The sequence below is a fragment of the Paroedura picta genome, chromosome 7 (assembly GCF_049243985.1).
Source record: "Paroedura picta isolate Pp20150507F chromosome 7, Ppicta_v3.0, whole genome shotgun sequence".
Taxonomy (NCBI): domain Eukaryota; kingdom Metazoa; phylum Chordata; class Lepidosauria; order Squamata; family Gekkonidae; genus Paroedura; species Paroedura picta.
In genome coordinates, this window is record NC_135375.1 from 60,032,406 (window position 1) to 60,056,350 (window position 23,945).

At 41.3% G+C, this 23,945-nt stretch overlaps 1 protein-coding gene across 3 annotated transcripts in view; it reads right to left on the reverse strand.

The window, feature by feature from the left end:
* Positions 1–23,945, reverse strand: part of SYK (spleen associated tyrosine kinase) — a 53,287-nt gene that overhangs the window by 15,782 nt on the left and 13,560 nt on the right. For 2 of the 3 annotated variants that reach the window (XM_077344490.1, XM_077344491.1), the window contains exons 2-8: positions 16,559–17,006; positions 15,009–15,169; positions 13,130–13,268; positions 10,765–10,852; positions 9,823–9,869; positions 7,338–7,406; positions 1,355–1,439 (exon numbers count right to left, since the gene is read on the reverse strand). In XM_077344490.1, coding sequence (XP_077200605.1) covers positions 1,355–1,439; positions 7,338–7,406; positions 9,823–9,869; positions 10,765–10,852; positions 13,130–13,268; positions 15,009–15,169; positions 16,559–16,972 — 1,003 coding nt within the window. In that variant the 5' untranslated portion in view covers positions 16,973–17,006. The remainder of the gene's footprint in view (positions 1–1,354; positions 1,440–7,337; positions 7,407–9,822; positions 9,870–10,764; positions 10,853–13,129; positions 13,269–15,008; positions 15,170–16,558; positions 17,007–23,945) is intronic. The other variant, XM_077344492.1, reaches the window with a different exon arrangement.

Genomic DNA, 23,945 nt, shown 5'->3' on the forward strand with positions numbered 1-23,945 from the left:
GCCCGAGCTTGTGTGCTGCCCCCACCCAAAGTCTGAGGGCCCCATAAGGGCCCCCACTGTGTGGATGTGGAATCTGATTGAAGGCTGGAATTTCTGGGTGGCAGGGGAACCCAACACAGGCAGACACCCAGCAGGCTCACACCAAGTTGCCACCTCCCATTAATCAGCAGGCCATTAGATCTGGGATTCTAGGCTGGGTAGCCGATAGAACCCGTTGAGGGGGTGTGCTCATAAGGGCTGTCTCCTGCTGACTGCAAGAAGGTTGGATCCATCATGCAAGCTTGCTATGCTCAGTTGAGAGTAAAGGCTGTGGCCAAATTCATGCCAAAGTGGAAGAGTCCAGTGTCCTTACTAAGGTGGTCAGTAGCCCCCATGCAAAACAACAGCTCCTGAGATTCACCAAGAGGGCCTTTTCTGCTACAGAGGATCTGTCTCCAGGAAAGCACCTGGCAGGTGGGAGTTAGACTCCCATCTCCAGCATTCCCCAGGTAGCGTTGAGTATTGGGGCAGCTGCATTGGTAAGAGGAGCTGGGCTAGGTGTCCTTTTAAGGGACAGGCTGACATGGCTTGGCTTCTTTCTGCTTCTGGTGCCTAAGGATGCATCCCTCCTTTCCTATTGTTAGGCGTTAAAGCTTATGTCAGTTTATAAGATTTGGTACTTGTTTAAATTTATTGTTAACTGTTGTAGCCAGCGGATTGGAAGCATGGGGCAGATCCTTAAGCTTGCAAACTGGCCTCCCCGATAAGGGGCTGTTTCCAGGTGTCAGGGGAGCCCTGGAATTTCTGGGTGGCAGGGGAACCCAACAGAGACAGGACCCAGCTGGTTCACACCAAATTGCCACCATTAATCAGCAGGTCCAGGATTCCAGACAGGCTAGCTAATGGAACCCATTGGAACCCAGTATTAGACTGGCCTGGTTCCCCAGATTGTCCCATCCTATGCCCAATTATCTATCTGCTCCCTTCTGCCCAACCAGTGGGCCTGTGTGGGAATAGTTTTATTTAATCACCATCATTGTGAGCATCACTGTTTATGGGGTTTTTAATGGCGAATTTTAATGGTTTTAATGTATTGATTTGTATTGAAATATTGTAAACCGCCATGAGCCAGGTTCCGAGAATGGCGGTCATACAAGTCGAATAAATAATAATAATAATGAGGGGAGGGGCATGCTGATAAAGGGCTGCCTTGCAGTGGGCTGACCACAAGAGGGCCAGATCCATCACCCATACTTGTCACACTCAGTTGAGAATAAAGGCTGTGGCCAAATTCATGCCAAAGTGGAAGAATCCAATTTCATTGCGGCAGGTCAGTATCCCCCCTGCAAAACAATAACAGCTTTTAACCAGATACCTGTTTTTGGTCGTGAGAGTTCGTAAGTGTTAGATCCTGGCAGGGTGTCAGTATCACCACTGTTGGGACGTGCTGGTACAGGTAACTATAGCATACAAAAATAATTTTACTTTAGTGCATTGTACGTATTATTTGGAGATTCTAAAACATAAATTAAGCAGTGAGAGATGTAGGCAAGGATTAACACACAAGAAAGGCAAGGATTAACACACAAAGCTAACCTAAATCTTCAGGTTATTTCTTGTATAAATATGTCAGCCAAACACACGCCGCTAAAGCAAAAAAGAATTCGGCAAGTACTGCAAAGCATTGTCTTATGAAGGAATTAACAAATGGCTTTGTATTTTAACTATCTTGAAATAATGATCTAATTTCCAAATTCTAGATCAATCATGTATTGGAGTTACTTAATATTTGTTTCCAATCTGTTTTATATTTTTTATGCTTCCTTTTAGGGTTTATGCATCATATAGTGCAGTCCTCAAAAATGTATGGACTTTGGAACAGTGACCTGGAAAAAAAAGTTTACATATTTAACACAACTAGAAATTACAGCAGTAGGTATAGATTAATCGCCCTGGCCACCTTATTCTCTATTAAGCCAATCAGTTGGTGTTCTCACTTCTTGGCTTTATTTTCCACATGGCTAAACAAAAATCTTAAAGGTTCCATACTGGTTTCTCTTAGAAATGGAAGTGCAGTGATTGAACCTGGACCCTTCTGTATATACATCATGTGCTCTTTCACTAGGGTTACCTGCTAGTGGATGGCACCTAGTCGGTGACAGGGGACATGGGGGGACATGAAGGATGCCACAGCATTAATTGTGTGACATCATTTCTGTGGTGAACCTGGAAGTGATAGCACTCAACTCCAGATTTCCATGGAAACTCTATGGTTTTACTGTAGAGTTTCTGCTGAATGCTAGAGTAGTAAAATATCAAGGTTCACCCAGAAAATGAAACCACACCATTAACACAAGAGTAATTTTTGCATTATTCCCTTGACAGTTTAGCAAGGAATGGTAGACATCGAGGGAGATCACTCATATGGAAAGTCACTCATTGGATCTTTGGAGGAATAAAATTATCAAATATATATTTTTTTCTTTTTTTAAAGATATTTGCTCAGAAAAGCATATGTAAGCTGCATATTAGTATGGCTTTAATGGTTTAATAGACAGTGGTGTTTTGAAGGTTAGTAATAAATCCACATGCCATTTGCAAATGACATGTACCGTATTTGCCGGCATATAAGATGACTGGGCGTATAAGACGACCCCCCAACATTTACACTCAAAATACATTACTATGGGCCACTATGGCCATGGGTCTATCCCAACTGAAGTGCACCCGGCGTATAAGACGACCCCCCCCCCACTTGGAGGCATGTTTTTCAGGGGGGAAAAGTAGTCTTTAAAAGGTAAAGGTATCCTCTGTGCAAGCACCGAGTCACGTCTGACCCTTGGGGTGACGCCCTCCAGCGTTTTCATGGCAGACTCAATACGGGGTGGTTTGCCAGTGCCTTCCCCAGTCATGACCGTTTACCCCCCAGCAAGCTGGGTACTCATTTTACCGACCTCGGAAGGATGGAAGGCTGAGTCAACCTTGAGCCGGCTGCTGGGATCGAACTCCCAGCCTCATGGGCAAAGCTTTCAGACGGCTGCCTTACCACTCTGCGCCACAAGAGGCTCTTCTTAAAAAGTAGTCTTATACGCCAGCAAATACTGTATATTTTCTCCTACTCAAACCAAGACACTGAAGTTTGGTGAGAGAAAGTATAGGCACTTGCATTTTGTCCACAGCCACGATCTTCTCATCAAGAGACACCGAGGGAATATTTAGTCCTGTAGATGGCACAATCTTAAGTATGTCTATCCAGAAGTAGCCGATCAAAATTTGAGTACAGTGGGATCTTTAAGACCATTAAAGCTTTTTCTGGGTATAAGCTTTCATGTGCATGCACACTTCTTTAGATACCCAGAATAAAGTCTTACAATCAGCTTACTACCCCCAAAATAAAGTCTTAAAGGTGCCACTGGACTCAAACTTTGTTCTGTTGCTTCATGGGCTGCCAACATGACTACTCCCCTGAATCTAACCAGAAGTTCCTTATAATTAATTGGGTCTTATTCCCAGAAAAACACCCTAAAGATTGCAGCCTTGAGCCAGACTAAATGTCCTGAGAAATAATTTTAATAGTAAGACTTGTAAGAATTCATTAGGATTAGCAAGAAGGAAACAAGAACTCGCTGAATTCTATGAATTGTTCACAGCAAAGGAAATAATGGAAGAGAACTGTCCAAAGAAACCAGCACACATCATTATCTTGTACAGTGACCAACAAGCTGATCCTGCATTGAGTAGGTGATTGGACTAGATGGCCTGTATGACCCCTTCCAACTCTATGATCTTTTTTTGGGGGGGGGGCGGGATAAGCAAAGGATGGCAAACAGGAGGAGGCAAAGAATATGGCTTGAATCAGTCATCGCTTTTCAGGGAATCTCTGCAGCTCACCTTGGAAGCAACATGGTCAGCACAGTATGAGGCCAGCTCCCCTTCCCTACACACACTTTTAGAGCTGTCAGACTCCAAGACAAGCTGCAGTCTCCTTTCCAACTCATGCTACTGCCGCCCAGATCCAAGTTAGCAACACAAGTTGAAGGTGGGGTGGGGTGGGGTGGGGTGGGAGAGACATACACCTCTTACCATGCTCCTACTTCTTGGGGCAGCACAGGTAAAAGGTAAAGGTATCCCCTGTGCAAGCACTGGGTCATGTCTGACCCTTGGGGTTACGCCCTCTAGCGTTTTCATGGCAGACTCAATATGGGGTGGTTTGCCAGGGCCTTCCCCAGTCATTACTGTTTACCCCCCAGCACCAAGCTGGGTACTCATTTTACCGACGGTAAGGATGGAAGGCTGAGTTAACCTTGAGCAGGCTGCTGGGATTGAACTCCCAGCCTCATGGGCAGAGCTTCAGACTGCATGTCTGCTGTCTTACCACTCTGCACCACAAGAGGCTCACAGTATAAGGAGGTGACCTTAAATATCATTACAATTTTCAAGAGTAGGTTTTTATTTCCTGCTTTTCTCTACCTCAAAGTGGCTTACAATTGCCATTCCTTCTTCTGCCCATAACTGGCATCTTGTGAAGTAAGTGGGGCTGAGAGAGTTCTGAGAGAATTGTGGAAGGCTCAAGGTCAGCTAGCAGACTTCATTTGGAGGAGTGGGAAGCCAAGCCTGGTTCTGCAGATTAGAAGCTGTTACTTTTAACTTCCACACGTTGACTCTTTTATTATACTTTTTAAAAAGTGTTCTAACACAAAACAGGGGGAAGCCTTTCTAAACACAAAAGAGGCTGACCTATAACCAACTTTCTTCAAAGCAGTTGTTCAATTTACATGGCACACATAAACAGCATAAAAGATCTATAATAAATTACAAAATAAATGTCAGAGTTTTAGGGTGACCAGGATTTTTATGGCAGTGTCACAGTTAAGCTTTGAAACCACCAAAAGGACTCAGTTTGTGAAAGTGTGTGTGAAATTGTTTTACTTTGTTCTGGGGTTATGCAGAAAACCATTTCTAGACAGTGTCAGCCTATGCAGCCAATAAAGCATTAGATAAGCATTGATATATTCACATTGTAATCCTAAACTTCCTTTGAAGCCTATTGAAAGCAATGTATCTAAAAAGGTATGACTCTGTTTAGGATCACACTGTCAGTCTTCATATTGTAATGCTATCAACTAAATTTTTCCATAACAAAGAAGTAAGTGACTTCAGTAAGGCTTTTGGCATTTCAGTGGAATGAGAGTTCTTATGCAATGGTATTTGCTTGTCTTCTCACAGTAAGGACTGCAGGTAAAATTCTAAGTTCAGAATTTTTAATGAACCTAACTTCCGTGATGCTGAAATTGGTCAGCATTAAGAGTTCCGGTTAAGGGGTGGGGGGGGTCAGAATTCTGAATTGCAATTCTTGCTATGGCACTCTGCTAGAGTCACACCAACTGAGAGCGGAAATTGCTGACTGGCAGAAGGCTTTGAAGCCACAGGAGTCTTCTTCCCTGCTCAGTTTAACATCACTGGACAGCTTTATACATTATGCATCAGCTTGCATGCTTTGTAGTACGTGGCCCCAAAAGTCCCATGGCAAAAGAAAATATTTTTAGCAAAGGTCTGTTCTAGCCATATTAACATGCCTCCATGCCTCTAAAGGCAGAATACTAATTTCTGTAACTTTTTGCTGCAAAACAGAGAAAAATGATCCCTGTGAGCAGAAATTCTGTTTCAAAGCTTATCTTCCTGCTATTCATCTATCTATTTATATTTCCTTACCAATCAGACCGCTTTATACTGCAAAGACAATGTGCAGCAAACTACAATTTGATATTACAAACTAGGCATAGACAGTTCAGCTTGGATATGCTGAAAAGCACATGAATCAATGCTGGTTTTGGTACTTTTTCAGCTCATCTGAGTTGAACTGCCCATTCTCTGCATTTGACTGGCCTGAATCAGGGTGGTCGAAATGTGATTCAGCACCATAATACATTCCCTCTTCCCCACTTTCTTGAGAAGGTGAGGAGGGGAGAATGTATACCTATCAGCTGTTGCTGACAGGTGTCCTGCTCAATCCATTTAAATGTCTTCCCCACTGAGCAGGCATTTAACTAGAGCGAATGGGGTTCTTGTCAAAAGCAGCTGATTGGCATGCTGGCACTGGTTAAAGGGAAGCAGCTGGTGCACGATCAGCTGAAGACCTGAAATTTTTCAGATTTGGCTGAAACAATAAAGGGGAAATTGGCTGAAGTGTTTTCATCAAATCCAAAACAGTATGATTTTTTTGCACATGCCTATTACAAATCAATATTTTATTTAAATTTAAATTTCTAAACCAAGAAGTTACTTGTTCAATATAGATGAATAAGCCCATGTGTGTAAACATTTGCTTCTTATTTTTCCTAAGAAGAAAATACAAGATACCATTGCTCCCCATATGAATGGCAAAGGGGTAGGTGTGTTAGTCTGTTATTGCAAAATAAAACAAATATCCAGTGGCACCTTAAAGTCTAGAGGGAAAAGCTATCAGAAACAGCACCACTTATAGATTGTTTGAGTTTCCAGTCCATGAATCACTTATGAATAACATATTAAACTCTCCCCCCCCACACACACACACACACACTGAAGAGTATCAGTTTTTGGCATTTACTTCTTCTAAATCAGCGGTCCCCAACCTTTCTGAGGTCAGGGACCGCCTATGGGGGTGAGGGGAGAGCCGATGGCCCGGATGCCGCACACACCGGATGCCTCTTCCCTTCCTTCTTGCTGTGTGGGGGTGGGGGGTGGGAGGCAGGCGCAGCTGCCGGCAGCCCGGTATCGTGGCCTTTGCAGCCGGATAACGGGTTGCGGACCGGGGGTTGATGACCCCTGTTCTAAATCACTCATGTGGACTCAAAGTGCTGTTTTTCAGATCTGGCCAGCTGCTGTAGCAAGCAGCAGCTATCCCAACTGAAGGGCAGAGAGGGCTAGAACAGCTTTTTAAAAAGGAAGTAGGGATAATTGCATTTTTCTTTCTATTTTAAGGAATATTCACCCAAATAAATAATATTTAAAATATACTAAACTTAAAGATTTTAAAGTGAAAGATGCATATGATACAAGCATACTGGATCTTCCTTCACACTAATATTAATTTATTGGTGTCTTTTATTCTTCTGTGCAGTTATTCTGGCACGTATTATTCATACAAATAAATGAATGTCAGGAACAGATACTAGGAAGTGTAACCATTTTTATTTTTTGCTATGTGTTTAGCCATGGGTTAATTCTATAAACTAAGGCCAGAAATTAAAGCTGGAGAAAGTTGCCAAATGTGCAGAGAGGATTAGCAGCAAGGCACAAAGTCTATCAAAAAGAGATGTAAGTGAGGGTAAGTCCTTCCACACATTTATAAAACTACAGAAGACCATTTTATGCACCTTCTTGCTTCCTGCCTTTGGGAAAGTGTATGATTTGAATCTGGAGAAAACTCCACCTGTTGACAAAGTCTAGAAACCATAAAGGATATCAAAAGGATCAATAAGGGAATCAGGAAAATGTTAAATAGTAATTCATAAAAACATGGCTATATTCTACAACAGTGGATGGTTTCCAAACATTTTAACTGAGAGTTGAACTCAACAGTGCTGGTTGTATTTTTTCCAGAGCTCATATGTACCAACCTTTCTCTTTAACCACACAACTGTCTCATTCTTAAACCATTTCCTGCATGTCTCTAGAATACAAATGTGCACAAACCTAAAACTACTGACCACTGGGGCCAGTAATTTAAGACTCATTATTCAGACACAATCTTACTAGTTCTTGAAGAGAAAAAGTTCCTTAAAACTGGATTTCATATCACTTGAACAGGCAGGAGTTCACTTAAGAAACAATTCTTTTATTTAAACCATTTTAATCCTGATTTTTCAAACAATCAGCACCCACAAGATAGTGAGCACAAACACATTAATACATGAAACATTAAAATATGAAATTCAATTAAAAACACTTAAACAACATTAGAAATTGACCCAAAACCACCATTGGGGGCATGCCAGATGAAACAAATAATCTTCAATTGGCCAGTATGATGTCAAAATATATATAGAATGGGTGGAGGCTGGATCCAGTTTGCCTTTCCACTGATGAAAAGGGGAGGAAGGAGTCCTGTATGGCCAACAAAAACGGCTACACTGAGGGCCATGGGTCCTACACAAACAGAAGTCATATGGCATGGGCAATGCAGTGAGGAGAACTGGGTAAGATTTAGTGAGAAAGCCTGGTAGATTCAACTATATAGCTATTTGAGGTAAAACACATCTTCTCCACTATATTTTTAGTATCTTCTTTCCTTGGTAGGGGGTTTGCTGTTTGGAGGTTGGCTGGGAGGGTGTTTTTAATACAATGTTTTATTGAATCACTGTATTGTATTTTAAATGAATGTTGTTAGCCACTGTGAGCTCGCTGGCTAGGAGTGGCGGCCTAGAAATCCTAAATAAATAAATAAATGGCTTTACTGTTGTTCAGCTTTAATAAAATTAAGCTGTGGCAAATTTTTCTCCAAAAGGTTTGACTTCCTACTCTGCTTGTGCTAATATTGTTTACTGGACAACAGAAGAGTCAGTCAAATGTCCTTATGTGTGCATTTAGAAAAACATTTTATCCATTATATTTTTATCAAGGCACCACGTGTACTTCTCCCATCCTGCACTTTAGGCTCGTGCTAACCCTGTGGTATAGATGAGGCTGACATGACTACCCTGGTCTCACCTAGCAGGTTTCATGGCTGAACAGAGTTTTGAACCCAGGCCTATGGAGCCCTGGTCTAATGCTAGAATATTGGTTTCTAAGCAAAACAAAAAACTTCATGGAGGAATTGCTACCACCGTTAATTTAAAAACCTCACCTCTATAGTTTCTGAATATGTTTGCACGAAATAGCACAATTTTGATATAGCACTTAGCTGAATCTCTATTTATCTGAAGCCTTTTCTCTTTCAGAATCAGTTCAAGCAATTAGCTGTAAGTGGTTGCTTAAAACCAACAGCATAGTGCTTGTTTGACATGAACAGCAATGTAATTGCAGTTACTTCCAACATACTGCTGCAAACTGTAGTTGGTGACCATTTATTATAACATAGCGAAAAATTCCAGAGTCACATAGGAAACTTTTTCAAAGCCGTTTCAAACAACTACCCATGCTGGTATTATATGAGTGACCTGGGACTAATAAAACGACAATTATGGTTTGTTGAATTGACAGGGTCTTAAACCAGTGCACAGCATAAAGACTACATGTGCCTCCTTCAGAGTTTATATCAATGTCAGGGAAACAAAAGCTAATCTTTAATACGTTCATCTTTAAAATAAGATGGAAATCTTCAATACTTTAGCATCCTGATGTTCTAATCTGAAACTCTCTCTACATGGTTTTCATTAGCATCCTGGCCACTATACCATTTAAGCATAGCCTAGATCAGAGGTGGCCAAACTGAGACTTTCCAGATGTTCATGGACTACAATTACCATGAACCCTGCCAGCATGGCCAATTTGCAGGGGCTCGTGGAAACTGTAGTCCATGAACATCTGGAGAGCCATAGCTTGGCCACCCCTGAATGAAAAGTAAATATATATGCAGAATCACTTTTTAAATTACATCTTCCAAGTGTAGAAACTATTGGTTTCCTTGCTTGGAATTTGGATGGAGATAGAATATACTATATCCTGCATATGAGAAACAACCAGTACTTACTTTGGCACAGACCATCACTGTAGTTCTTTTCACACAAATTAGCTGCTCCATAATCTTTACAGATGGAGCAAATAATCAACATAATGTATAATGCTATTATATGATTATTACAAAATCTCATGATTTCATTCAAACAGTCACTGTCACTTTTGGCCAGTACGTTTCCTTACCTTGACACGACCAGGAAGTGGTGGACAGGGTCCAAAATCTAAATTGCCTAAGATAATGAGATACACTAATTACTGCAAAAAATTATTGCTTTTACCACCAGGAATTACGTGGACTGCCACAAAAGACAAATAAATTCTAGATCAAATCAAGTCTGAACTCCTGCTAAAAGCTAAGATGACTAAACTGAGGCTATTGTATCTTGGTTACATTATGACACCACAAGAGTCACTGAAAAATACAATAATTCTAGAAAAATCCCAAGGCAGAAAGAAAACAGAAAGACCCAAAAATAAGATGCACTGACTATTAAAAAAAAACGATGGTCCTCAGTTTGCAAGACCTGAGCAAGGCTATTAATGATAGGATGTTTTGTAGGTTGTTAATTCAGAGGGTAACCATAACATTCCAAACCACAGGTTCTTGACACCCATATCTCCACACTCATTTGTCACCATGCCATCACAACCTCCCACACAACACATACATTCAACCCCATGCCCTTACAGACTGGACAACTCCTTCCTCTTCCCACCGCCAAGCTCTAGCGCCCGTTGTATTCCTGGATACAATGGGCTTTGCTTCTAGTAAACTATATTTTGCACTGAGTGATGCAAACTGTGACAAGCAGCCTTGCTATCTTACTCTCTGAGCATGAAGGTATCACAGCAATAATGGTATTTACATGACTTTTTCCAAGATACCTCTGTCATGCTTGTTTAATATAGGATTGTATTTCTTATTTAAGCAACAGCCTTTCTGGGATAATTCAGACATACCACAGAATGCAACCAATGGGGGTTATCAACTTCCAGTTATGGGAATTAAAAGGCATAGGAACTGAAGTGAAAAAAGAATGATTTGTTGCGTCACTGGTATTGTCATAGAGTTAAGACAATATACACAGGATGATAAATGTTCAACAATTAACAAAGAATACTCACCATTCGAAGATAGTGAGTTTGGGCTTGATACTGGATCTTTGAGGATTCTTAGTAGCCCGTCTGCTTTATAAGAATAATGTTCCACTAGCTATCAGATTAGAACATAGGAAAGATTAGACAAGCAGTGTAATTTTTACTGGTGGCTTGCAAAGTATCCAATTCAGCACAGTTGGGCTTCTTGATCCACAGCTTCCAAAATGCTTGTTGTATGTCCACTTCATAAAAGTGAAGAAAAAGTTCTAGTATATGCATGGGAATGGAACTAAAAAGAATCTGAACTATTTCCCCAGAAGAAGCTACATGCAAAATGCATTGGGGCTGTAAATTAATTAAAGATTAATTTCCCTCTGAACCAGTTTGTTTCCTCATTTGCACTCCCTACAAGTGCCACAGAGTTCCTGTGGATGCTAGGCTGGCCAATGTATTCACAACATCCCTTCTTCATGCCATGTGCTACTCTGAGGTCTCTGAGTCTCAGGGATTCTGTTTTAAGGTAAGATTTGTATGTAATGTAATCCTTGAAGTGCCTCTGCCAAAATAAATGAGTGGAGGGAGGAAGGGTTTCCTAGGGAAAGCAATAGACTGGCCAGATTGAGAAAAGCAGAAATTAGGCAGATGTTGTCTCATACATACTACAGAATGACAATTAGTTTGTTGTGCATGCATTGAGGTTCTTTTAAAATAACAAAGTACACAAATAGAGCAACTACTGTTAACAAATCCATACATATTCATTGTGAAACTCTTATACAGCATCCATGATATCATACCTATTTTCCTCTGCAACTCTATGCAGGAAAAACTCACATTCTATTTTTTTTTAATTATCCGGAAAATTGCAATTCTCAAAGAAGCTGTCATGTGCTTCAAACTAAGAACTGAATAATTATTATGTCAGTGCCACTCTAGAAATTGAAACCACTCATATGCATACACATATTTCTTATAGGCAAGCAATCAAACCAACACAAGCCACAGAGAAAATGATGTACAGAGCTTCATGTATTCTTTTTAGAGTTCCAACTTGCAATTGGTTTTTACTACCACAGTGAATTTTATATAGTATTACATTGCATAGTATAATATATAATTCCTCTGAACATATGCAGAGTAACTTCAGCAGTAATCTGTCAAACATTACTTAGGCAATATGACCTTTTAATCTTTTCCCAGGAATACAAAGAACACTGAGAATCCTATCTGGTAAACAGAACAGTGGAAATGATTGGCGATTGTTAGATAGGTATAAGTGCTGACTGCTGACTGTGCTACAGGAGCATGAAAATGCTGTGCCTGGTGTGGCCACGTATATTCTCTTGTGTCTGCACCTGACAAAAGGGAACTTAGTTGTAGGTGGGAACTTGCACCTTTGCCAGGTCATGCCGTTGTGCTCTTTCCAGGAGAGGGAGACATATTCTTTTGTTCCCATTCTTGCTGTGTTCTGTGCATGTCAGTACCTGCCTGACATGGGGGCTGACAACTACACTGGCCTGCCGCTGGAGCCTGCATTCCTATGTGTCACTCATGGAGGTCCTGACAGCATAATGATGTGGATGTCAAAGAAGTTGCTACGGAGTCTGGCATCAACACTCTGCAGTGTGTCAAGGGGTATTTCTAACTGATTATTTCTTCTTGATGGAGCCAGCATAAGATGGGGGCGAAAAATTATGACTACAATATTAAATAATTTTCCTTTGTAGGCTGTGCCTCAGGGGCCTACCTCCATTCAGCAAGGGGCATATTTATAATAGATTTATAATTCACACAAGAAAATGCCATTGTATTCTAGAATGCTTGTGATTTGCTCAACTACCAAAAATTTTTTCATAATTCAATTATGATTGAATCCAAACTTCTAGAAACAGTCTGTGGAAGGGATTTTTCTTTTTCCTTCCTATAGAGACCACTGCATCCCATAAAAAGTTCTTCCTCCTAAGGGTGACAGCATGGAAAATGAGGCAGAGCTGCAACAATATGGGACAAGTTGCAGGAATCTCATGTCTTCTGGAAACAGAACAAGTCTGGGAAAGGGATGTTTGCCCCTTTTTGTACCTTCTGCTATAAGCCACGAAAAGTCAGAGGAGCTTCAGGAATGGTGTGGGATGCCAATATGAAGGGGAAATCAGCAGCAATGCTACACATATTCAAAGGCAAATTCTTGCTCAATCTCCTTCTTCTACCAAAGAAGCATGGGACAAGAACAGCAGTCCATTTCATTCCCAAGAATCCCGGCCTACAGAAGCAGCTTTTCAGAGATGTAAGGAGAAGGGATATATGATAAAGAACATTTTGGTGAATTTGATTTGTTTGCAGGTGACTGAACTAGTGTGCAAATTAATAACCAAGTGATTGAAGTGTGACAAACCTGGCACAGTGTATCAAATTTCTTTCCTTCTGGGATTGAGAGTTTTCCTCTCTTGTCCTTATCAATACGGTAATGAAATACCCTTCCTTCATGCAGAAGACAAAGAGCAAAGGATCCATTGGGGTCTTTTTCTCTGATTCTGTAAAAGCAAATCCAAGTCACAAGTTAGGGGAAAAGACAGGATCAAAAACGCTTAAGGAGACCAATATAAGACCAGCGGCAAGACTAAAACCATATCCTTACTGTCGATCATTAGCTGCCATTCCTCACTATGATTTTTGCACCACTTACAGCTTTTTGTATATCTGCTGGATATTGATATTGTGCACTTCCCACAAAACAAACCATGACTGATTCTTTCTCAGCTATTTCTCAGTGACATTCAGCAGAAGACCATACACTGCATGCTCTAATAATATCGACATTAGATTACTGCAAAATGCCTTAGGTAGGAGTGTCCCTGAAATGTTTTTGTAAATTCAGATGATTCAGACTCCCACAGCAAGGATGGTGACTAGAATGAGTCTTATCCTGTCAACACTAGCTCCTAATTATGTTTCCAGGAAGATTCTGGGACTTACCTTTAAGGCTCTACTCTGAGGACTTACCTTTAAGGCTCTGGGACTTACCTGTAAGTCTGGGATCAGCAAACTGCAAAAAACTACCTGCTTCCATATGAACTACCCAACCACTACAATAATCTTTGGAGGCACTGTTTCTGGTGGCCACACCTTCTGAGTTTACGTGGGTGGTAATCCATAGAAGCAACTTCACTGTTGTGGCACCAAACTTTTAGAACATTGGTCTCTTTCCATCACTGTCTTCTTCTAGCATGTGGAGACTTTTCCTCAATGACCTCTTCTTCCTGCTGTGTGTTTTAATTGCTAGGCTTTTAATACATGTTCTTTTTGTTTTAGCTGATTTTAAGATTTTTAAAAATAATGTTTAGCTTTACATTGTTAGTTGCCTTGGAAGCTCTGTGTGGGCAGAAATGCAGGATATAATTCTTGTAAATTATCATGATAATATATTTATGTGCTGCCTTCCTAAAGGTAAAGGTAAAGGTATCCCCTGTGCAAGCACCGAGTCATGTCTGACCCTTGGGGTGACGCCCGCTAGCGTTTTCATGGCAGACTCAATACGGGGTGGTTTGCCAGTGCCTTCCCCAGTCATTACCGTTTACCCCCCAGCATGCTGGGTACTCATTTCACCGACCTCGGAAGGATGGAAGGCTGAGTCAACCTTGAGCCTGCTGCTGGGATTGAACTCCCAGCCTCATGGGCAAAGTTTTCAGACGGCTGCCTTACCACTCTGCGCCACAAGAGGCTCTTCCTATTACATAGTAAAACAAAGCAGATCCAATGTGCAGAACTTTACTCAAGGACTGTACATTTTTGCAAACTGATGACAGTTTATATATTTTAATATATATTTGTGTAATACAAATAGCTCTCACATAGCTGAAGAACTGTCCATCAATTTATGTACAGGCATGTTTGTTGAAGATGCTGTCCCAGAGTGGTACAAATGACCATATCCCATATCTATGGATCAAGGTCCCTTTGGTGCTGTGAAAGATTTCTTCCTTACCGAACATAAAGTTATAAAAACTGTTTTAATTCAGAGGCCATTTATATGGATGATAGTAATTTGTTTTTGTCTTTTCTGTTTCTTTTATGAGGCAAAAGTCTGAGGATTTAAGACTCCACAAGAATATCTCTTTGTCCAAATCACAAAATCAAGAGATATAAGATTAGATAGGTATGCATACACATAAAAATATCTTACAAAATGTCTGAATTTTTAACTGAATGTCACAAAGCACTATTTGGTTCTTCTATCATTCTACAGAGCATATAGAGAAAAGTGATTTACTTACAAAAATTTCCCATTGGTCTTTGTTCCTTGAAGAATGCGTTGTTCTGAATCAATTCTATTTATCATCCCGTGGAACCAGGGCATCCTCAAATGTGCTGTTGTAGCAATCAATTTCTCTAGCTGTGGTTTCTGACTAATAATTGCTTGATCCAGGGCATAGCCCTGCACAGTGAACAAAGTGGAAAAATAAGTAAGTTACACTGTTTTTAAAATAAAATCTAAAGAGCATTTAAATAAACATTTCTAGAAGCTTAACTAAAAGCTGAATGGTTTGGCCATATCTAAAATATTTTGATTTATTTATATAAGAATTAACTGGCTCAAGGATATCTGAAATCATACTGCACAAAGAACATGGTTAAAAAATAACATGAATCATAATGAATAACAAAGTAACTGAGATCACTTCAAAAGGAGTATGCTAAAAATACAATCAAATCCATAAAATTGAAGCCATAAGCCTGCGAGCAAACCCATCATCTAGGAATGCTTGCTGAATAATGACAGTCACTAGTGCTTTCTTGGTCAGGGCCTGAGAAGTTAGCCTGCTAATGTGTTTATATTTGTACTAGATTCCAAGCCCCTCCCTGGGCCTCTGGCTGTGCTTGGTGCGGGGGGGGGGGCTTTGAAGGCCCCCCTGTGCCAAGCACAGCCTGCAGCCCAGGGAGGACACAGGTGTGCTTGTGGGAGTGCGGGTAAACATTCCCCGGCCCCCTCCTTTCTCCCCCCTGTGGATCTGCCCTGTTCCCCAGGTCCCATGGAGCACACCCACCGCCATCCTGCGGGGGCTGGGGAGCGTTCCTTGGCACCCACACTCCTGCCCCGCCGATTTGGCCCACAGCCCCCTCCTTCCCTCCCCCCACAGATCTGCCCTGCTCCCCAGTCCCCAGGGAGGTGGCAGGTGTGCCCTGCGGGGGCTGGAGAACATACCCCAGCCCCCTCCCTCCCCCCCTCCACATGTATTCGGGCCGCTCCGCAGGCCCCGTGGAGCGTAGCCACTGCCTCTTTGAGGCGGCAGTTCCACTCCGCGGGTCCTGGGTAGTGTTCCCCGGCCCTCCCTCCCTTCCTCTCCCCCTGCTGATTTACCATCCTCCTCTCGGGTCAGCTCCACGCTGCTTGTTCATCAGTGGGGGGAGCGGGTGGGTTGGGAGGTGCGAAGCGTCTTCCAACTGTTTGGAAGTGGAGGCAGTCAGTGGAAGGGCCAATCAAAAACTGCTTAACGCCTTCTGATTGGCTCCTCTGTTGTCAGTCTGGGGCCAAGGGGCCAATCAGAAGGCACACACTGCGCGCCTTCCAAATGGCCCCTTGGGGTTCTGTATCCCAGACACACCGCCCCCTTAACCGATTCTTTATACCGCTCCCCGAGTGGTGTACAGATGCTTTACTTGTACTCTATTGAGAAAGTGCAAACTGGAATGACTATTTTATTGAGTTTTTGGTGCCCTATGAACATATTTTTGGTGCCCCTTATACCTTCTCCTTCTCCTTACATCATTCTGTACACTGTGTATAAAAAAACAAGCAAACAAAACAAAAATCAGTTAGAATTACCTGTAGGTTCCAAACTTGTTTGACATATTCCTTGATTAGATTGTCCTTTAAGTCCTCAAATGGACTTGTTTTTGGTTCCACTCCTGGTGGTCGATTATAGGGCTTCTTGAGAAGGCAAACAAGACCATCAGCTTCATCTGAGTGATAGTTAATGAGTTCTGCAGGGCTTCTGTGAGACCTTCCTCCTGCGATGGCAAAAGACCCATTCATTTCCCCCTCAATGGTGTAGTGATAAACCTTTCTATCATAAACCAGGGACAAGGCATAGCCTCCCAGAAAGTGCCGGCTCTTTCTCAGAAGGTATAATCCATTGCTCAGCCCTCCTTGCATGAGGTGATCTTCAGCTTCTTCACGTGTGATGTTGCCAAAGAAATAGGGGAGGTGATTGTTAGAGTTAGCATTACTACTGGCCATTTTTTCTTAAAATCTTGCTGCAATCAATGTGTATCTGGAAGGCAAAAAAAAAAAAACAGAAGTCTGAGGAGAAGCAATTTCACAAGATAAAACAAAAGTAATTAAATTTAATAAGGTAGCATACATGCAAACATTATATATATATTTCTTTGAGGATTTCAGGGAGTTCATAAGGTAGACTACTTAATATGACTTTCATAAATTAGCAAAAGAAGTATAGTACTGAACTACAGCACAATAAAGAAAACAGTTTATGTGTACACGTATATACAATACAATAAATTGTAAATCAAGAATTATGAGTCCCATTCATTATCCAACCCTTGGAGAGCCAAAGGAAAAATTCTCAATAATGCATGCTAAACAAGATTCCAGTACAAACAAAGCATGTTTCATTGCTTTCTTCAACAGAATTAGCTAAAAGGTTAAAAAGAACATTAATGATTAGCCATATCAAATATCCTCATTATATGTAAAATTACATGCATAAATAAAACTCATCAAAATATCAGGACCTAAGCTCTCTATTTTAATTAAGGAAACCACTTGCTTAGTAATGTCATTTGTTAAGGGTTCATAACAATTCAGCCTCAGCTACATACATTTAAATGTCCATAATCACAACTACCTTTTCCTTGTCAGCATACTGAGCAGCAAAACTGTGGCAATATGTGAACTAGATGCAAGAGTTACATCTTTCTAAGGCCTTGAAAATACAAAGGCAATCCAGCTCTGATAATCTAAGGATGACATTACTGGAAAATCGTGGTGGTGGAGTTTGAGGATTAGAATTCAATATATGTAATTGTACTCAGGGGCAGTGTACTTGCCTTTACAGAACAAGAAAGGGGAGGTTCAATCTTCACCTTACACTAGTTGGAAAAGATTATATTTAATATTTTATTGATATGTTTAAACTAAGGTAGAGGGGGAAATATGTCACCATATTGTGACCAGCTATTTCTCCCTCCCTAGGCTTTAAGCAGCAGGAGCAGTGAGTATTTTGCTGAGGAGGTATACAGTCCCATTCTTAACATTGTGGCCCCATTCCATGCCACATTTCAAGATGCAGGCACTTAAAAAACCCTTATTGTTTTTGTGAAATATTTTGTTGATAATAACTCAAATTAGATCTGACAGATACCATTATGAAAACAGTTACAATTAGAGGATCCAATTTATTTTGATGAATTTCAGTTCTTGCAGTCTGAAGATATGGACAGAATATTTGGAGGCATGAAGCCCCCAACTACTTGCTTGACTTTTGCCCTTCTTGGCTGATTATATCCAACAGGAGAGAAAAGACCAATTCAGTTAGATACAGTTAAAGATTCATTACGAGTGGTGTGGTTCCAGTCATTGTAAAGGTCATTTCCTAAAGAAACTCTCATTAACCAAGATCTTAGTTAAAAGCTAGCTGCCTTATCTTCCCATCCCCTCATCATCTGTCAAGCAGGGGTTGGTTATTATACTTCAGAAGCTTGGTGGAGTCTGTTTTCATCCATTTTAGTCTGTTTTTTGGAGATTACTCCAAACAATCAAACTGATAATATGCTGATAATATTTAGCTCTACTTCTTTCATTCTTGAAAGGTGGCAGAATAGAAACATTTGATCCCATCCTTCCCTAAGGAACTTAAGATGATTCTCCATTTTATCTACATAACAACATTGTAAAGCAGGTTAAGCTGAGAGTCATTGGTCCAGGGACACCAAGCAAACCTCCAGCTGATGTAAGATTTGCATCAGAACTTTCAGATCCTAGTTCAACACTCTAGCCACTCCACCACACAGACTGGGCTAATACCTATATTTCTTTAGCACTAGGGTGAAACTATTTGTTTTTCAAAGCTTAATAATTTAGTCCTAATTGCTGCTTCTGCATTTTTAAATTAATAAGATTACAATCCTAAAGACACTTTCCAGGGAGCAAACCCTATTAAATATAACGGGACTTACTTTTTTGTAAACCTGTTTAGAATTGCTCCCTAGGTCCATGTGGTATCATAGTCAGCGGGTTGGATTAAGATCTGGGAAACCAAGATTTGAGACCTCAGTCTGCCATGGAATTCAACGTATCTCAGGGTTATTGTTGTAAGGAAAAACTAGAGGGGAGGATGATGTTGTAAGCCACTTTGGAGCCCCACCAGGGAAACTGGCAAGCCAGTTACAGAGTAGCAGGGTAAAAATTTAATTATAAATAAATAAAAATAAATAAAAGCATTTAAAATTGACAAATGTACACAATGTTTTTCATTTGTATTTTATTTGGCTCTTTTTAAGTTTCATTTTTCATTTTTTATGGTTTCCTATTTTTATTGTAAGATGCCATTAAGTTTTTATATGGAAAAGCAGAAGATAAATATTTAAATAAATACCCCAAACCACGGTTTAGAAAACAACCAAACTATGATTTTGGATTTCATCTTCCTTGATGTTTGCAAACTCTGACTGATCAAGTGGATATTACACCGAACCATGATTAAGCATCACTATCCATGGTTCGGTTGTCAAAATTGAACAGAAGAAGTGAAGTTGGTCTCTGTCAGCGTACCAAATACAGCATGATAGTATGACCAGAAGACGGAACCACTATTATAGCATTATCTCCTGAATGGCTATTTAAAAAAATCCATCCATTCATAGAAGCCATAATCTTCACATAGATTCACTAAGGTATAGAAAGTTCTGTAAAAATAAATACATGCCATGACTTGTAAGGATGCTTAGATTCAACAGGATACATGGTAAAAGCATTTATATGCAGAGTTTCTGAATCATTTCACAGATGAAAGATGGGATGACGTTACATAGGTGATGCTGAGAAATAGTGGCTTGTCTGAAGACAAGTTCTTAGCTATAGCTGTTTGAACTATGATTATTCTGGTTCAATTACTCCACATTCTAGACATTACACAGAATTTTTTATTGCACATGAGTGCAGCCGAACAGTTTGTTTGCATGTTTACCCTTTACAGCTCAAACATGCATGCTATTAGTTTTCTAGGCGTGCATCCCCAATTTAACTGCTCTATCTAATTTCTTCAGTTTTTTTCTTCACTACACTAAACCCTTGCACCATGGTTTTGTTTAAAATTCAAGATTCACATATTATCCTTTAAAACAATTACTTTAATCTCACACAGGAAGTCACAAGTTCTTAGCTCTTTAGCATTTAAATACACAGATATGTCTAGATGAAAGCATCTAACCAGTCTTTTTGTTTCCTCTTGTGAGTAATGGATATTAAAAACCACATTTTAACCAAAAATAATCTACTGTCTGTTAACAGGAGGATGCACTACAAAAAACAGAAATGTGAAATTATTATAAACTGGTGGAGTGGATCTTACCTTTATCCTACCACTCCATTGAACAAAGTTTGACAATGTTTTAACTTGTTTATCAAAATATTAATACCCCACATTTCCTCTGGGTTCAAATTTGAAGCCTTCTTCCAACTTAAGTCATTCCTCCATTGGAGGAAGAGCTATTTAAGTTGGAACAAGACTCCTTGGGCTGGAGACGCCTTGGTTGGATCCATTCCACTATTACTAACAACCTACTATCAATCATTAGGCTGCCTAGTATTAAAATAATTGCTGTTGCAGCAACAAAATAATCACAACATATCCTGACTATTTACTTACTGATACAAGATCCCATCAGATAGCTTTAGGGAGAAACTTTTTTTGCAGCTTTACTCGGAATATGTCATTATATACAACCACTGGCAGAGAGGTAATATGAGTATGTTATACTTTTTATTATACACATATAGACATCTGCATTGCTAGGAAAAGAGCAACCACAACAGTAGGTGGAGATATAAATTATTAAATAATATGTAACATAAATACCTAAATGAAGAGTCAAAACAGATTCATGTTGCATTTAACTGATGAAGATAAATTGTTCCTTATACTCAGTTTCCAGAAGCTTTTTGGCCTGGTAAGAATTAATAAAGGTATGGAATATCTGCCTTTTCATTTCTAAAATATTGTTCTGAAGTGTCTGTAATGCATCCCACTGTTTTTTATGGCACTCTTGTTTGTTTAAAACCCGTTCTGGCCATTCTGGCTTTTACCCTGTCCCGAAATCAAGTAAAAGGCAGTTCTTAATTTAAATTGAGAGTTAATTAGGATATACACACAAGACCTAGGCTGATTCTGCACTTTGTTTATTCCATTGTAGATCCTGCTAAGTTCAGATCGATTTGAACCAGGGTCTTCCTCTATCCCCCCCCCCATTGAAACCGAAAGTGTTCTGCATGTGATTAAGGAAGCTCAGAAGAGGGGGGGGAGCCAAGTACAGCAGGAGCCTGTTTCTTTTCTTGAACGGGGGGGGGGGATATTGGAGACAGCAGAGGAGGGGGGATAAATCTAAGAGGAAAATCTCTGCTGAGAGAAGTTAGGGCTTCTGGAGCCTCTGCTGAGAGAAGGGGGAAGCCTTGCAACCTGGGAACGAGGAAGCTTTTGAACTGACGCCCTGACCAATCAGGGCTTTTCTAAAGCGTTGGAGGCTCGAGGCAGCAAGTTAGTTCAGAAAAAGCAGAGAGCTGCACCATTACTCATGCCGATTTTTCAAATATCGAGGGTTATATCCACTCCAGGATATCGCAGGGAAAAGGTAGGGTCACTCTGGATCAATATATAGAAATATAAATCACCCAAAATCAAAACGGAAATCACATTCAGTGTAGATGGCATGGACTGAATCGACCTGAGATTGGAATAAAAGCTCTGTGCAAATTCAGCCCTAGAAGCCTGAATGCCAAGGAACCAATTAACAGCAAAACCCAGCAAAGTTATTTTCAAAACCAAAAGGTATTTCAAAAGTAGTCTATGATATCACAGTCAGCTTAAGTGGAAATTCCACTGAGAGGTCTGAGCATGCCTAAAGCAGATCTTTGGATTTCAGGCCCATACATATGACTGAGGGTGGGGAGAGGTTCATTATAGTAATACTCATGAAACTGCTGATATCTCTAGGATGTTGCAAACTGACATCAAAAAGGTACTTATGTCAGAAAGCTAGTGGAGAATTATGCAATGATGAAAAGTTCAGCTGTGGAATAAAAAAATTACAATTGCAAGAACTGTCCCTAAAAATAGCTGTCTGCCCGATGTTCAGAGTATTTTTTTCAATGTAAGTGAGAAAATTCTTATTAAGTCTGCCAGCGCAGCACATTCCAGGTGGATTTCAACCTTTAGAAAAGAAGGAAGATGCAATTTGCAGGCAATTATGACAATAAGAGCCTCTTGTGGCGCAGAGTGGTAAGGCAGCTGTCTGAAAGCTTTGCCCATAAGGCTGGGAGTTCAATCCCAGCAGCCGGCTCAAGGTTGACTCAGCCTTCCATCCTTCCGAGGTTGGTAAAATGAGTACCCAGCTTGCTGGGGGGTAAACGGTCATGACTGGGGAAGGCACTGGCAAACCACCCCGTATTGAGTCTGCCATGAAAACGCTAGAGGGCGTCACCCCAAGGGTCAGACATGACTCGGTGCTTGCACAGGGGATACCTTTACCTTTACCTTTATGACAATAAGTAAGAAAGACACAAATTCAGCCTTTCATACAAAGTTTAAATTAAACAGAAGTGACATGGAACAAGAAACAGAACAAACTTAGAGACCTGTTGTATCTGAGGAAGTGTGCATGCACACAAAAGTTTATACTTGAATAAGAATTTGTTCTGAAGCAGCAGAACAAATTTAGAGTCCAGTGGCTCCTTTAAGACCAACACGGATACCCACTTGACTGGAACAAGAAATGCTGCTAACTAGTACAAATTAAATGGTTTCCAAATCTGGATTCCCTCTTCTCTAGAGGCTTATATAAAAGGGGAGAGATCAGAATCAGAAGTAAAAATGTAACGAAAAGAACGGTTTGCACACTAAAAAATCTAACTATTCTGTGACTTTGAATAATTTTTTCAGACTTGTATGTACCTTATTCCAGCTGGCATTACAAAACTATGGCAAGATAACTAGTGCATTAATCTGAGATATTTTTAAGTATTTTAGTAAGGGGAAAATATGTTCTGGTCTTTCCTAAATGTAACTAAAGGCTCATTAATATGACCAAATATGACAAGGAAGGCATATCCTGGAACGTTATTTGAGCAATCCGGCACATTGTTCTGCTGCATAAACCCAGGACTCTACACAGCAATGTGGCTTAAGAATCTCTATGCTTGATCTAGTAGAGCAGACAGAAGGTACACTCCCTTGCCTGGTAAGTTATGAGCCATTTAGGACCCTAGATGCGGGCCGTGGCCCGGTGCCGGGCCGCAAAGGCATTGGCGCCGGGCCGCGGCTTCCTCTCCCCGCCCCCCCCGCAGTAAAAAACTTCCCAGGCCGCAAGCTTGCAGCCTGGGAAGCTTCTTACTGCGGGAGGGCGGGGAGAGGGAATCAGGGCCGGGCCACGCCCGCGCATTGGGCCGCGCCCACATGGGCCGCGCATGGCGCATGTGTGCATGCGTGGCCCGCGCGGGCGCGGCCCAATGCGCGGGCATGGCACCGCGGGCGCGGCCCGATGCGTGGGCAGAGCCCGCGCGGGCACGGCCCGATGCCCTGCCGCGCGGGCACGGCCCGATGCCCTGCCGCGCGGGCACGGCCCGATGCCCTGCCGCGCGGGCACGGCCCGATGCCCTGCCGCGCGGGCACGGCCCGATGCCCTGCCGCGCGGGCACGGCCCGATGCCCTGCCGCGCGGGCACGGCCCGATGCCCTGCCGGTCCCCAGCCTCAGAAAGGTTGGGGACCACTGCTATAGGGGCATATGAAGAACTGCAAATTTATCATAGGCTTGAGGATGACAAACAAACTCCAATTCATTCAGATAGGCACGTTTAGTCATCAGGGGCAATCAGAATTTGTTTCCAATTATAATTTGTTTTCATACCCTGGAATGGTGGGTTGTGGGGGGGAGATGAATACAGACAGCACAGGCATAACAAATCAAGCCAAATTTCTAA